The following is a 17,003-nucleotide window of genomic DNA, read 5'->3' as shown; positions in this document are numbered from 1 at the left end:
AATCTGAAGGCCACACGAAGTTTGGAGGTCTGTAGCTATCAGTGATGCGCGGGTTGATCCAAAATGAGCGGGTGCCCGCGGCCACCCGCGGTTACGAGTCATCCAAAAATATTTTTAATGATATTCGGGTCACGGTCGGTCGGATCGTCAATAAATCCTTATTTACCTTTTGAATGTTGAGCGTTATTAACTTTTGAATAAATGCTGACGCGGGACAAAATGCCCGATTTCCCAAAACGTTGAACTGAGCAATGCCATTGTACCATTTTAATAGGCTACTTTTAAACGCATTTAAAGTCAGTTTTATGTATTTTCTGAGAGGGGGCGGGATTTTTGTTGGGAAAGTCGGGGGAGAGACGCACACTTCGATTAGACTGGATAAACACATGCAGCATCTTAATTGTTAAGAAAATTAAACGAAATAAATGAATAAATCAAGCCTGTATTACATAACACTAGGCTATATCATACAGCATTCAGAAAAATAACAGTTTGCGCTCCTAAGGGCTTTCACACTTTTCCAAATGTTTTCCAAATGTGGGCTGATGAATTCTTCAAGCCGGGTCGAAACATAAACATCGCGTTCATCAATAATATGCATCTGGAGCTGAAATGGAAAATGATGGGCCGCCTCAAGAACTTCCTGCTCTCGCTGCTGCACCTCTGAGCGCACCACGCCAGGGCCTGAAACATTTTCTCAATGGCCCAATGAGCTACGATGAGCATTTACTACTTTTAAAAAATGCGGGTCAGGAAGCGGGTCGGGTACAATATTTTCTTCTTTTTTTTTGCGGTCCGAGTTGCGGGCGGGTTAGTTGAAAACGTCGGTCGGGTGCGGGTTGTTTATACATTGACCCGCGCATCACTGGTAGCTATTGTTAGCGACTTCTTGATTTTACATGGCCTAACACTTTGTGGCCAAGTTGTTGTTGTTGTTCCCAATTGCTTCCACTTTGGTATAATACCACTAACAGTTGACCGTGGAATATTTAGTAGTGAGGAAATTTCACAAATGGTCTTATTGCACAGGTGGCAACCTATCAGGGTACCACACTTGAATTCACTGAGCTCCTGAGAGCGTCCCATTCTTTCACAAATGTTTGTAGAAGCAGTCTGCATGGTTCTTGGTTTTATACACCTTTGGCCATGGAAGTGATTGGAACACCTGAATTCAATGATTTGGAGGGGTGTCCCAAACTTTTGGCAATATAGTGTATATTTAGCTGAACACCACAGATGTTAGTCTTTCAATTTCATTACCATCTATACAAAAAGGCACAACGTAGGAATAATTTTGTATTGTAACGTAAACATGGACCATGTAAAATACTGTAGTGAATTCTGAAGAGTATTGTTTTGTATAGAATTATACAGAAGACACTATAGTGCTTTTATTCGTTTTTTGTTTTATGAGTGACAAAGAATGTTTGTTGGGAGAACTATGTGAAGAGTTTTGAGGGGGAACATTTTTTATATTTGCCATACTGAAAAAGTGCAGCCTTGTGCGTTTCCAATCACTGTCATCAAAACCGTCACCATAGTTTACATCAGGAACTGTCAGAATACACTACAGAATACACTAATACATTACTATATCGACAACATGGTTTGTGAACAATGACACAAGGATATGTCGTTCTGATGGCACTGATGTGTTCACTGACATAAATACTTTTGAGAGATGAACTAAGGATTGTGTGCAAGGCTTTTGCAGGTAATATATTGTGTGGTTAAGATGATTCGAGAAATGTACAAGAGACTGAGAAAAACTGTAAGAGGATGATTTGTCTTTCCAGTTGAACGCTCAGTTATTAAGCTATCCTTCACATGAAACAAATATGGTTATGTATTCAAGTCACAGCATATATTATTATTATTGTTATTATTTTCCATTCATACATTTAGACACAGCGAGCAACAGAGAAAGATATTGCTCCCCAAGATAATGCAGTTAAACAGGAAGAAAATCAGAAACTATTCCTGCAATTCCTCAATGAATTGAGCTTGTTACAAGCTACACGCCTTTACAATTAGCTATACCTGGCTGTATGAGATTGCACGTGACGTCACTCTCTATCGCTGACATCACATGCTGAGAAAGAGGAGCTGTGGGTTTCTATAAAAGCAGTGACACTATGAGTCCAATTAAGCCCTCAGAGAGATGCGAGTATAACTTAAGGGGTAAAGAGGTCTGTTCGTTATTTATTTAGGCTGTGAACTCACTGTATACTTATGGAAAGTGTAGACTTTCAGTTTGTGGAGCCACTCGCACCTGTCAACATATCAGGCATGAACGATTCACTGTTGAACCAGGGTTTCAATGTGTCAGAAGTCCTCGTGCCTTTCGCCAACATCTCGTCTCGTACCTTGCGCCTGGACTATCGCTCTCTCATCACTTCGGCCACTATGTTTGGCGTCGGAGTCCTCGGAAACCTCGTGGCGATCGTGGTGCTTTGCATCTCCAAGAAGGAGCAGAAGGAGACCACCTTCTACACTCTGGTGTGCGGGATGGCCATCACTGACCTGCTGGGCACCTGTTTCACCAGCCCGGTGGTCATCGCCACATACATCGCGGGCAGGTGGCCGGGCGGAGCGCTCCTATGCCATTTCTTCTCCTTCTCCATGCTGTTCTTCGGCTCGGCCGGAATGTCTATTCTGTGCGCTATGTCAGTGGAGAGATACCTGGCCATCAACCACGCGTATTTCTACTCTCAGCATGTGGACCGGGGCATGGCTCGGTTCGCCCTGATGGCCACGTATCTGGCCAATATCGTGTTGTGCATCATGCCCAGTTTTGGTTTCGGAAAACACAAGAGATACTTTCCCGGAACTTGGTGCTTCTTGGACTGGCGCGCCATGGACTCCGTCGGCGCCGCGTACACGTTTCTGTACGGAGGTTTCATGCTGCTGTTGATCGCCATCACCGTCCTGTGTAATTTCGCTGTGTGTCGTTCGCTGGTCGGGATGAGTAAAATGAGTCGCATGGTGAGGGCAGATGTAGCCGGCCAGCGCAGATTCAAATTAACATCTGCGGCGGAGATCCAGATGTTCTGGCTGTTAATTTTCATGACCATCGTGTTCCTGATATGCTCCATCCCTTTAGTGGTGAGTTGTTCAGTCATATTATTTGTTCTTGTGTCTTTCATATTATTTATGAATAAGCGCTATACCAGTGAAGCTCATGTAGCTAATACTGCCAATCATAACGCAACATTAAACAGTGGCTTACCTCACAACCGTGACAATTCTATCGGTATCCAACTACAAACTCAATTCCACTTTTATATTTAGAAATTAATTAGCCTACTGACTTAATTAGTCTCGTCGTCATTAGTTCATTCTTGATTCCGAATCAGACTGGGATTTATGAGCAGGTGAATTTGTGTTATTTGTCGCCTGAAAGTGGGTGAATGGCGCGACGATCTTTTTTTTCTTCTGGATCTATTCGCCAAGTTATTCAAAAATTTTATTAAAATGCAATTCTTACAAAAATGAATAGAATACTTGGGGTTTAAAGTAAAAAAATGTCTAGGTGAAAAAAAATCTGTGAGGCAATTTTGTTTTAATATAGGCCTATAAGAAAGAAATTTTATATATATATATATATATATATATATATATATATATATATATATATATATATATATATATATATATATATATATATATATATATATATATATAGGCTATACATTTCTTTTTTTAAACTGGCAAATCAATTGTGGAGTGACCAAGATGAAGGAAGAAATGTTGTTGTCATGTGACAAGAACATTTTTTAGATTCTCATGACCGTCTGTTTATTATTATTATTATTATTAAAGGGATATTTCACCCAAAAATTTAAATTCTGTCATTAATTACTCCTATAAAAAACCTATACAATTAATCTTTGAATGAAGACAAAAGAAGATCTTTTTGATGAAATCTGAGAGCTTTTGGTTTAGTCCAAATTTTCTGTAGAGAATCTGTCGCTTTATGATGAACAGATTTAAGTTAGGCTTTTATTCACATAAACATTGATCAGCGAACATAAACAGAAGCTCAACCGAACCTGCTTGACGCACGAGAATGAACCTCATTTGTTCTTGCACGTCAAGCAAACATGTTTGAGCTTCTGTTTACCATCATTTATATGTGAGTTGATGAGTTTATATGTGAATAAAAGCCTAGATTCAGTCTGTTCATCATATAAAGCAATCGTGTCTCTTCAGAAAATTTTGACTAAACCGCTCAATCCATATGGATTCGTTTTACAATCTCTTTATGAACTTTTTGAAGCGTCAAAGTTTCAGTTGCGTAGCTGTCAATAGAGGGGCAGAAAGCTCTCAAATTTAATCAAAAAGATTTTCATTTGTCTTCAGTAGATGAACGAAAGTCTTACAGGTTTGGAACTAACCCTTTAAGATGGTTCACGGTAACAATGGTTCAGTCAAGGTTTTCACTTGTGATAGACTATACATGTATAATGTGAAACATGGACACAATCATTATTACTTTCAAAGAGTTGTGATCTTTTCTCATTTTAATTGGATTGTAAATTTGTTCAACTTAACAGGTGCGCATTTTCGTCAACCAGCTGTACGATCCTGCTTACATATCATCAGGCAGAAGTCCAGACTTTCGCAGTGATCTCCTGGCCATTAGATTTGCCTCCTTCAACCCGATCCTGGATCCATGGGTGTATATTCTGTGCAGGAAAAACCTATTAACCAAAGGTTGCACGCGACTCAAGCGTACTATCAGACTGAGGAAAGGGGATCATAGTCGTGTTTTGGGTTGGACGGATGGTCAGAACTCACCTCCGTCATTTGCGCAAAGCAACTGCACAAGTTACGCATCGTTGCGCACAGCCATCTGTCGAAACGACGTGGGTAAACAGACCTGCACGAACACTATATCTTATGTGGATTTAACCCTTCGCCAGGCATGGGACTTTGATACAGCCCTGGCTGAGTTTCATCCTTTCAGCGTCGAGCAGAACGCTGTCATGGGTTTTGATGAAGACGAAGCAGCATCAAGCCCCAAACTCCTCGCCAAGACTGTTGTGGCTCTACCAGCCGCTGAAATATTAGAAAATAAAGCTGAAATAGTGACCTGCACTTTCAGTACACCAAGTTCATGTGTATCAGAAAACTGCGTGAGACAATGACTGCACTGAAAGAAAGCACTGTGAGAAGAAGAAAAAAAGACTCTTTTACATTCACAAATAATTCTGTGAATTTGCTTATTTTGATTCTGAATGATCCTGATTTTAGGATTAAACCAAACTATCTATGTTTTGTTAGATGACACGGATGTGTTTGATATGTGGTTATGGATATGCTGCTTCCTTCTACTATGCTGTGCCATGTTGCATGATGGGTTGTACTTAAATGTGACTTGTCAATATGTGAATAATTTATTAAAGGTGCAATTTATTTTCATCACATGCTAGAGTACAACTGACCAACAAACTCCAACAATTCAACAATCCTTAAAATAAATACTTCTATTGCAAAAAGAAATCTAAAATCATAGACTTTCAGATAAAAACACAGAAGGACCATGCTGTAGATTCAAAAACAGTCAATGATGATACCTCAATGATACTTGAATTTTGGTGCTAAATAAAGATTTTTTTAACATCCCAATACTCTTATTTATGAATTTGAATTTATATCTTATTTGAATTTATAACTAAAATACAGAATTGATATTTTTGAAACAACTAATATTAAATAATGTTGTATTTCCATAGAATTCAATAACAGAATAAAATACTTGTTCAAATGTTGTTTTAAAAAAAGAGGATGTGATAATACACAAGCAATATATACCTTTGAAGAGCTGTCAAACACTGTAAACCTCAACGCTCAAAATAATACATTGGGTTGAGAAGGGCAAAATCAAATTAAACAAATTAGTTAAATCAAATGAACTTTTATGAGTATATAGAGCTGTCTTTTTCTTTTGATTTTACGAAACTGACACATGTTAAGTAATCTGAATTGTTTCATTGTTTTGAGTTCAATGAACTTGTTTCTTCTGATTTAGACAAACTTAAATTTACCTGAAACAAAGCATTGTGTTACCAATTAGCATTTGCTGAATTAGCTAGTTCTAGCTGGCTAAATTTCCACTACTAAAAATATTTTAATTGAAATTACATGATAATTATAAGTTGAATGTATGAATGTATGTTGAATTAACTTAAACATTTCAAGTTAAGAGCAATTAAAAGTACATTGAAATCTAACAGTTCTGCTGACTTATACTTTGAATTTCTTAAATAAAATAAAAAAATGATGTGCTGTAACAGATTACTTCACATATTTTGCGTTTTGCCAACTTAATCGGGTTTACAGTGAAGAGAAAGTTACTGTTTGCAGCCAGATGTGTAGCCTATTTACAGCATCCGCCAGCAAGGGCGAACATCATAACACTGGTCTACAGCCAAAATGCCTCTGAAATAAATGTTGTCAAAATGTACTAATTCACTGAGAATGAAAAAAAGATGCTTAAAAGTATTGATTGGGTCTAGTTTTCAAGATATGCTATTGGGTCAGTACACTCTTAAAAATAAAGGTTCTTTGGCAGGGTGTATGGTTCCATGAAGAACCTTTAATATCCAAAGAATCTTTACATTGCACAAAAGGTTCTTTGTAGCACATGGTTTCTATAGACTATAATGGTTAGAAAAAAATGGTTCTTTAAAGAACCTTTCACAAAACGGTTTATCAGGGAACCAAAAATGGTTCTTCTATGGCATCACATGAAAACCCCTTTTTGGTTCTTCCTGGCACCTTTATTTTTAAGAGTGTATATACAAGCCTTGACTCTGTAATGCTGGAGGATAAGTGAGTAATAAAGGGAAGGGATCTATAAACCAGAAATTACTAAAATACATCTTTTGGCAGCACTTGCTTTTCAGGAAAAACAATCAGTGATGCAGTCTGAAGCTGGTATTGTCATATGAATGGTATCATGTATTAATTCCCATGTAATAGCGTGGCCAGAAAAGTGATGTGTGAAATTACTGTGACGCCAGAGAATTCACTTTAGAGTTTTATCAACGCAGCGTTTTTGGAGGACAAACAATACCTCACAGATCACACCAATACTAGTCTTTCATTAACACACAAATGGAGGCCTTGGACTCAACTATTGATTTCAGTGCTGCTGTGTGGACAAACACATCTCTTATCTGCCAGTATGTTAAAGACGAAGAGCACTCACTGCGGAATATCACAGCAGTCAATGAGATTTTGGGTTGTTGTCTGACAATATGTAGAGAATTGCAGTAACCTCGTAAAACTAACAGAAAATAAAGCTCATTGCATTGCAGTACTTTAATAGGAGTAAATACTGATAGTTTGTAAGGTATAAATGGATTGTCTCTAAAGTCTTATTATCTAAATGAAGTAATTTTGGCCCCTGTGAATATTTTACTTACAATATAGGCCTTTGTAAAAAGATGCAGACTGTTGGCATACTGAGCTACCAATGACTCAAAACAATATGCATCAGACATGTTGGATAGTCCTCACTGAATTCTAAATGTGTGACTAAAATGCCTATCAGATGAAAACATATGCGTAGAGTAGGTAATATTTAGACCTGGTCTTGTTTATTTGTAGTTGACCTGTAAAGCGTGTTTGAACCGACATAACTTTATTAAACGCGTTGTCATAGCTTTTATTGACCAGCAGATGTCAATACCGCACAGTTTTTAAACCAAACACTAAAAGGTTGCCCAAACTAAATGAATAAAATGTTACGTTGTCTGCTGAACTGACAGACAGACAGACAACGTAAATTACTTTAAGCTCTTTAGCGCCTGTCACGATTTTTGAACAATATCATGGCCACTCTTTTCCAGAATGTCTGCATGAGTGAATGAGGACCTTCAAAATGACTAAAAATATCACCATAAAGTGGTCCAAGACGTCCGCCTTAATTCCAAGTATGAGAATATAGATTTGTGTGACAAACACAACAAATATATGAGCCTAATCCTGATTATCTTCATTCCATTGAACAGCGAGAGGATCCTTGAATCATTGTCACTGCAGGTCGATCAGTTCGATTCGTCAATGAATCATTCAGACAGGCTTTGAGAACACGATGCTCTCTATGCCTTGATTTTCAGTGCATACTGATTTACATTTTGCACACATTTCATTTATAATAGCCTATGGCGTCAGAAGAGTTGAAATATAACGGAATATGAACTTTAATGATGATTTTGTGTCGTGCAGCTCCTGACCATTCATTTAAATTACTATAGGCCTATATAATAGGCTATCCATTCGTTTACAATTTCTCAATTTTGTTTCCATCAGAAGAAAGTCATAGGCCTACGGGTTTAGAACGTGAAGGTGAGTGAATGATGACAGATATTTCATATTTGGACAAACTAATCTTTTAATACAATATAATCTGCCTTTTGCTGATTTGTGCTTCTGTGAATAATGACAACAATATAAATTTGGAATATTGGCCTTCTACTTTTAGAACTTTTTGGATTTTGACAGTATAGTTTATGACCCTCTTTTAGTTACATGCTTATGTCTACATAAGCAGCTGAGACAGTATGCAAAATATATACAGTGTTCCAATTAACATGGGGGCAGTCGTGGCCTAATGGTTATAGAGTCAGACTGGTAACCCGAAGGTTGCGGCCTGTGTGTGTGTGTGTGTGTGTGTGTGTGTGTGTGTGTGTGTGTTTGTTCACTACTCACTGCTTCTCACTAACATGCACTGTAAAACTGGAAATTTCCGTTAACCCTTAAAACACAAACTAATGCAATGTGTAATTCAAAATAGAGGTAAAACACCTGTAAAAAAACACAATACGGAAAATTCCTTCATATCAATACAGTACATTGTGCCCTATTTTTACTGACTTTTTTTTAATAGTGTGGATGGGTTAAATGCAGAGGACAAAGGTTACCAATTGGCCTTTTTCACTTTCACATAAAGGTCAAATGATTTTCTTTTTGCACAAAATAATCTTTCAACTACAGACCGCTGAAGAGTGCTAATCTATTGTGATCACACTGTTTCAAGCATCTGGTCCTAGTAATGCAGTTATACCTTAAAAATGCAGAAGAGGCTCCAATCTCCTGTTAATTAAGTTCACCCACGGTGTGAGAGGTGCAGACTCACCACACAGAGGCCCCTGAGCCACAGCCAGGCTGGTCTGTGAGGGCTGCGCTCATTAGTAGCCCGACAACAGATGGAAACGTTCTTTGCACTTTAGCAGATGAGAGGTTCACCTAGGGCCTAATGGTGCTATAATGTACATACATGTCTCCAAGCAGTCTACCTGACTACCTGATGATTGCCATTAGCTGAACTGAGACAAGAGGTCAATGGAGGGAAAAGCTCTGTGGTGCGGATGAACTTTTTGACGATTTTAAGGTGTTTAATACACATAGAGTTAATATGGAAGCATACAAATAAAAGTGCACATGCTATGTACCCAAAATTAACCTCTCTTGGAAGAGTTTGCTGCTGCATCTAAATGAAAGGACGAGAATCTTAATTCACATTATGTATAAACAGCTTTATTCCTATACAGAAAATATGAAGTACAAAAATAAAGAGTGTTGCCAACAACAACAAATATAATTGATAAATAAAACATGTAAAATACTGAAGCAAAGCCATTTATTGTTATCAGCTTTTTGAAACAATATTTTTAAATGTCATTTTGGAGCAGCTTTTAATATTGAAACTGAATACAACATCAAGACTCTCAAGGTCAGCAGATTGGGCAGACAGATGGACTCATCGGAAAACAATCCTTCTCCCCCTTATCCTTAGAGTTTTGGAAGAAAACTATTTTAATTTCCTTTTCATAAATTGAGTCTGAGACTTCCCGGTAAGTGCTCTGAGATTTTTATAACCCTTGGAGGACATAAAAAAAGCACCCAATGAAATCCCTCAACAGATCATGACAAAGTTATCTACAAGTCCTTCCTACTCCATGAAAACATTTGGGTTAAATAGCTCAGTTTTTCCGCAACCGTGATATTTTGCAGCTGACTTTTTTTTTTCAAAGCCTTGTTATCCATGCCGGTTCATCGGGAGATGACAGGGATCGAAGAACGCAGGCCAAAGTATAAACAATAAATATAAACATCCACAAGACACATGTGTAGACATAGTAATAAATAAATAACTTAGATGAAAAAATAAATATGATATCTGTTAGGTGTACAGTAAATGTTAAGGGATGCATGGCATCCATTTGGTAACAAAAAGATAAACAATGACAAATGCATTGTGGTCATCATCTGTGTTGATAAAAGAGAACGCTGATGAGCCTGCTAAAGCACAGTCTGGTAGACATCACACTACGCTAATTTCCTTTTGTTGATAACTAAAACAGGGAAAACCCTGATAACTATGGTACAATCAATGCCATTTTATTACTAACTAAATCAACATATAAATGCTAAATATGTGAGGCAAGATGTTTCAAGAATCGACTTTCAGCTTGGTATGGTATGTATCTGAATCCAACTATCAATTTAGACCTACATAATGCTTACGTATGCTTGTGTATCTTAATGATAATATTTATATACTTTGTATATTAATATTTGATGTACCATCATAAATAAATAATTAAAAAAACTATTGCATTGAACTACTGGACTAGACAGCTCCTATCGGTTAAGCATCAAATATTTTTTTATTTTATTCACTTTATATTTATCTTTCTATATAAAAACCTGGTCTTATGGAACACGAACCCTTTTAATACCTCTCACATTATTTATGGTATTAAAAAGGAATTAAAAATGTAAGATAGAAAAATAGTTCATATCAGTCCTGTAAAAATCCTGAGAAATGGAAATCCTACTGCAAATACAATCAACCTTCAGCGCTTCCAGCTGAAAGGGTAATACTAACTGGCCTGTGTGTTTTCTATGGGCTCAATTTTTAATAATACTCCACATATGTTTGTGCAATTACATTGTAATTACACCAATAATGTGCTGTTAATAATGAACGATCCAAACGTTAATCTGGCTGAAATATTACATGCCAGATTGAAGGCCAGGAAAATGGGCACTGACATCCAGGATCAACAAATGAGTCTGACAAATGTTACAGGGTTTCGTGCTGTTTCCAAATCTGATGAAACTCCTAGTAAGCAAATGCTCGTCGAGTTATAACATGTAGTTTTTGTTTACAGAGCCGTTCAGATGGACGATCCAAAGTTGCAGTTCTTCCATTCGCAAACTCTCTCCATGTTGAGTCCAAAGAGTCTCCAGTCGTCTCTGACGTGGTTGAAACTTTTATAACCCCATTCAAGCTTTTCTGTTGAGGTTTGGGCTGTTGAGAACAGGCTGTTGTTCTGAATCAATCACAGCGAAACCAAATTCCCTCACAGTGTTTCACCGTGGCCAAACCCGCCCGACCTCGATCTGTAGCCACGGCCCAGGAGGCTTCCCGATTCCTCCTTTCCTCTCTTTGACCATTGCACCATTTCTTCAGGTCATGCTCCCCCTCCCCTCTTTCAGCTCGCCTCATCCCACGCACTCACAGTCCGCTGCGGAGAGGGACTTGATGGTTCGCCAGGTTGTCGAAGCATCCATGAAGGACACCGGTTCATAGCTTGTGGGGCGGCAGCAAGGGTGTGCGCTAACCTTCCTGGCGGTGCGCTTGGGAAGACTGCCGTTGGCCAGCAGAGCGCGCAGAGCCAAGTCGTAGTTCCCTCGAGACCTCTGGCAGGAGCCGACGCAGAACTTAAAGAGGACAATCTCGTCCGAGTCGAAGCCCATGCCCAGGTCCCGTACGCGCATCTCACGTTTCTCCACGCGACAGTCCCGACTGCTTTGCCGTCCCCTGCTGCTCTTCTCTTTCTTTTTCTTTTCCTCCTTCTCTTTTTTCTTCTTTTTCTTGCGCGCACCTTTGGTCTGTATATCAGAGGTATCCGGTGAGCGGGGGGAGCGTTCCCATCTTGCTGGCTGCTGGTCGTCCTCGACGAGAACAGATGGCTCTGTGGGAGAGATGGAAATGGACAAAAAGAAAGAGACATTTATCACCCTGTTCAGGCTTGAATTGTTCCTTATTGATTAATTTATGGTAGAAATCATTTGACTCACCGAACAGGCCATGCCACGGGGAGTCACTGCCCTCCTCAAGCTCTTCCTCGATATTCGGAAAAGCCTCTAAAGGTGGCTCCTCCACCGCAGCACCAGCAAATCCCACCGCAGCTTCGGATTCTGCTTGTAAACGCGATCTGCCTCCTGCCACTAGGGGCAGTAGAGACATCACAACCCATACAAGCACCTGAGCAAACAAAGCAAAGGTGGATGCCAAATGAAAGGACAGTTTTTCACAGTAATTAGAGCATCTCCAGGTTACTTGAATCAATGGATGTCCCAGCAAAGAATTCACCCGTTTATACACACCTGCCAGCGTTTCCTGTGACATGGTGCGTTTGTGACTGATGGCATGGCTGGCATTGCTCTGAACCAACTCCTCGGCCACCACCAAACTCCCACCTGCATGCAAAGAACAAGGAATGGCTTTATTATACTGCGACCTACGGTTATACAAGTACATACCAAGGCAGATAATGTAAACTCCAGAGAGCAACATGCGGGTGACACATACACATACATACAAACGGATAATCAAAGGTGTCCCATTCATCACAGTCATAATGCCTTTAGAAACATGCTCATTGTTGTTATAGAGAGAGACCAGTGCGATCTTGGAGCACGACCGGTGCTGACTTGCCTGCGGACAAAGCTACAGTGTTAAAAAGAGCTGTTGTCCATCAAATAAACTGCCTTGATGCGAACGCTGTCAAAAGCATTCTTGACGTGGTTAGATTGCAGCGTGTAGAAGGAGCCTCGTGCTCTCAGGAGGTCCAACAAGCCACAGAGATACAGAGAGGTTGATAAGAACTCTGAGCAATGCAGATGTTTATTGACTCATTGCAGTGTGTGACTGTGTAACCTGTGCTGGGGGCTTTGATTTATCTCAGGGTCAGGAATGGGGCACAGTGTCTCAGTTAACACCATTCAAACAGCAGGACTCAGTCAAACACAGCAACCCAAAAATGATTGATGAGGACAGACCAATTATTTGCTAGAGGAAAAGGGATGGCAGGCAGCACAGCAGAGCGTGCTGTGCTTATATTTTGGCATAGTTTAATAGCGTTCCAGTTGTGTGGAGATGACTGAGGCTGGATTCCTTTCTCTCGCTAACCTCTGAGAGATCCGTTTCAGGAGGGACTGATGGCACACTTAAGCCCACTTTACAAGAATTAACTCGCAATAAAGCAGTTAGCCACAAGAGGATGTGCCTTAATTTTAGCATGGTTACAGGGTGTTGTTAGACACAACATGTTCATGTTAGTGGTGTGAAGTGGCTAGTTGTGCTTATAACTGCAAACGATTGTGTCATTTTAGCAAGATGCTATTTGAGAAAAAGTTCACTCAATAATTACAATTATTTTGCCTTGTAATTCTTAACTCTGAATGGCTTTCTTTTTTGAAACATAAAAGAAGTTTGCTGCAGAGTAAAGGGACACACTGATAGATTATTAAGCCAGTATTATTTATTATTTTTTAATTATTTATATATGTACAAAAATTTATATTAAAAAAATCTACAATTTTGGCTTTGAAGGCCCTATTTTAACGGTCTGAAGCACATGACGCAGGTGCACTTTTTTTCATCTCCCATCCCCTTTAAAAGCCAGTTGTGCTTGCACCATGGCGGATTCGCTATTTACATGGCGGAATTTACGAGCGGAAAGACTGAAAGCTTCTCCAGAGAGGAATCCTTTTATTTTTAATATTTAAAAATGTTTTTGTGCTGCTGTCCCTGTGTGTGTATTAATCATAGTGTACGCGTGTTTAAACAACGTGGCGCTGGACGTGAAAATGATAACTACGTCGGGCTGAAACTAGCAAAAAACACTTGCATCACGTCTGGCGTCGTATGTTAAATACGACTGTCCTTGCTCCCTTTCCACTTTCATTTGATCTGATTTGGTGTTTAACAGTAGAAAGCAAGCCAAACAGGTGGGGAAAGACATGAGGGTAAAAGATAGTGACAGATTTTTCATTTCTGGATGAAACTATCCCTTCAAGCCTATGTTATGGAAGTATTTAGGAGATGCGAAGCGTACTGGGGGCTGGACACTTACCCTACCTGTTCTGTTCATTTGCAATGACTCTCATAATGTTAAAGAAATGTCATCGTAAAGTTTTAAGGGTCAGAGGATCTTTTTTCATGCAGTAGGAAGCATTCAAGTCAAATCATTCAGACTCCGGATCTACTCAAGCTCACCTTTGGACACAAGCACTCTTGAATGATATCCAGAATAAATCTTTACAGCCGAGAAAATAAAAAGTGGTATCTGATGTGCTCCTCAGGAGCATTAAAGATGTCTAATGCATTATCTTAAGATCTTCAGTCATCTTGGTTTATTGGCTGCTTAAGGCAAATGTAGAATTTATGTCTTCTAAATCCAGCCAAATAAATATGAACCCGGTTTCAACAGCTTCAGGACATATTTATGGCGTCTCTGGAGGCCGGCTTCAGCTGAGAAAGACCACATATGACCAAAGATGAATGTGGACGTGCTGTCAAGAGGGTTTACTGCATGAATTCCTATTGAAATGTGACTTCTACCCTCCTTCTAACTCCTGCATGTGTTGCATTAAAATCGAAGTGTTGTTTATGCGCAAGGATTTATTGTATTCTGATGATTTTCTAATTATAATTGTATACATATCCGAATCTCCTTAAATATGTGGCACTTCATCTAAACTGCCATAATTGCTTTGATCATAAGTGACATAAAAGCATACGCCCTGAGCTGCATATGCGATTGTTTGTTTATAAATGGTTTGCGTGCGTGTGTATGAGTGTTATGGCTGTGACTCTGTGAGCGTACACATCTGTGTTCCTGACCGCAACAATCATTCTTACAGTCTGGCTGGCTTCTCTCCTTCACTCTTCAGCTTCTATCCAGCTAAATGTATAAACCTAATGCAGAAAAGCCAGGCTGACCGAAACAAGCAAATCAATATCAGGCACCTACAGAGTAACAAGACCAACTCCACCGCAAGAATTCGGAAATGTATCCATTGTAGACTATGGAAGTGCAATCTGGCTAATAGGTTGGCCTGCACTCGGGGTCTGTGTGGCTCATTTCGTGCTGTCAGTTTCTAAATAAGCCCCTTGGCCTCTCGTTCCCTGACGACCCCCCACCTCACTGCTTCCTGTAAGCTGAGCTGGCACGCTGGGGGCGCAGGCCAGAGGTTATGATAAGAGCACTACCTGCCTCTCAAACACAGCAGGCCTTTACAGCCAGATAAGCAATGAAAATGTTTTATGACACAACAAATTCACACTTGTTATGCAAATTATTAGTTAGCGGCTCCCGGCAGGCAGAGGTTCATTCTAAAGGGGTTCTTCGGTGTATACCATGACCCACACAGTTTATGCTACAGATATAAATGATACTTCAAATCAAGTATATCAAAAATGTTCTATGCGCGACAGGTGCAAAAATGGGACGAAAATCTGAAAAACTTACATTGAATGAGAGACCTGAGTCATATGTAGGATTCAGCATATCAGAGAGTGCGTCTCAATCAGATCCCTAGCTTCCTTCGTTGTGAATCAGTATATCGTGTTCACACTGGACAGTTAAAGGACCCTGGCTCACTACACATTGGTACACTGATGACTCTATTTCCAGTTAACATCATCATCGTCCATTGTACAACATCATTCCTGGTGTTTATGAACAACAGCAGAACTGACATTTTCCTCACATTATTTTTTTATGTTATTTAAAGTACATTATGATAAATACTTTGCTTGTTACATATATACGTGCAGCATAGAGAGCATAGATGGACCTTGGTTTTAAAAACATTTTTTTAGGGGCGAACATTTCAGTGCACTAGAAGGATTTTACAATTGAGGCATCCCTTAAAATAGCTGACTCCCTGATCAGTGATCTGACCACTGAACTAGGGAGCGGATCGAAACTTAGGGATGGGCACATTTGACCAGTAAGCATCCACCTAGAAACTGCATAGCAATGCCCTGACAACATAGAATGGCTCCGCCCTCCTACGTACGTCCGCTCAATTTTCATTCTCCTTCAGTACTCCATCTTGGATTGCGGTATATTTTCTGTTTTTCTCCGGTCCAATTTTAACCGGTCCAATCAGCGAACAGAGGGAGTGGCTGAGAACGATGACATTGATGTTGTGCCCTAGTTTGAGATGACATATGTCATGGCCAAACGTTAGTGATTGGTTATGGCAGATCCAATAGTTTTAAACTTCAACAGTACCCGCCTTCAAGGAAGTTAACGCTTGTCAATGGAAAGTGGCCTGACACTCTGTACAAATGAAATGCACGATGGCTACTGACAACCACCTACACTGTAAAAAAAAAATCATGTCTCCTATTGAAAATTTTCTAGTGACCGATCACATCTAAATTTTTGAGTTGGCCAAATTGAATTTCTGTGAATTGATGCAATTGAATTCAATTAAAATTCAAGAAATTCAATTTGGCCAACTCAAAAATTTAGATGTGATCGGTCACTAGAAAATTTTCAATTGGAGACCTGATTTTTACAGTGTATATAGAACACCCAACATCCTATCATTAGCTATTTTGTCTTTTATCTTTAAAAAAAAAGAAAAGAAAAAAAGTTGTTGCAAATCAAAATGACAGTTAAATTCAAGGTAGCTCCAGTGAAATTATTGCACTGGTTTTCTCTGGTTCTGAATGCAGCGGCTGGGCACTAAACATGCGCTGAAGTTTTGTTCAGAATACGTAAATGTACAGTTAAATGAACATGTGAACATGTGAAGTTTAGGGTTTAGTAACAGAACTTTCAGACCTGATTTTTTCAGATTGATCAAAAAGAGTGCATGTAAAAATACCTATTAAGTGAGGTTTGCATAGCAGAGATGGGGATCATTAATTATTCTGCTTCTGAGTCATCTTAATTCCA

At 39.3% G+C, this 17,003-nt stretch overlaps 2 protein-coding genes across 2 annotated transcripts; one reads left to right on the top strand and one right to left on the bottom strand.

Moving 5' to 3' along the window:
• The first annotated feature begins 2,132 nt into the window (after positions 1-2,132).
• Positions 2,133-6,233, top strand: ptger4c (prostaglandin E receptor 4 (subtype EP4) c). Its single transcript, XM_079819164.1, has 2 exons — positions 2,133-3,105; positions 4,557-6,233. The coding sequence occupies exons 1-2, from the start codon at positions 2,233-2,235 to the stop codon at positions 5,148-5,150; spliced, it is 1,467 nt and encodes a 488-aa protein (XP_079675290.1). The 5' UTR covers positions 2,133-2,232; the 3' UTR covers positions 5,151-6,233.
• A 5,290-nt stretch (positions 6,234-11,523) lies between these two features.
• artnb (artemin b) lies at positions 11,524-12,465 on the bottom strand (the record flags this gene model as incomplete). The annotated part of the gene is made up of 3 exons (XM_079818447.1): positions 11,524-11,996; positions 12,103-12,289; positions 12,412-12,465. The coding sequence occupies 3 exons, from the start codon at positions 12,463-12,465 to the stop codon at positions 11,524-11,526; spliced, it is 714 nt and encodes a 237-aa protein (XP_079674573.1).
• Positions 12,466-17,003: the final 4,538 nt, after the last annotated feature.

The sequence above is a fragment of the Gobio gobio genome (assembly GCF_949357685.1).
Source record: "Gobio gobio genome assembly, chromosome: 6".
Classification (NCBI taxonomy): Eukaryota; Metazoa; Chordata; class Actinopteri; order Cypriniformes; family Gobionidae; genus Gobio; species Gobio gobio.
This window is presented reverse-complemented; position numbering and strand designations above follow the sequence as displayed.

Excerpts from the sequence above, each read along its gene's own strand:
- ptger4c (XM_079819164.1), top strand. The coding sequence starts at position 2,233 with ATGGAAAGTGTAGACTTTCAGTTTGTGGAGCCACTCGCACCTGTCAAC. Across the intron at positions 3,106-4,556 it reads TATGCTCCATCCCTTTAGTG|GTGCGCATTTTCGTCAACCA; the intron begins GTGAGTTGTTCA and ends TCAACTTAACAG.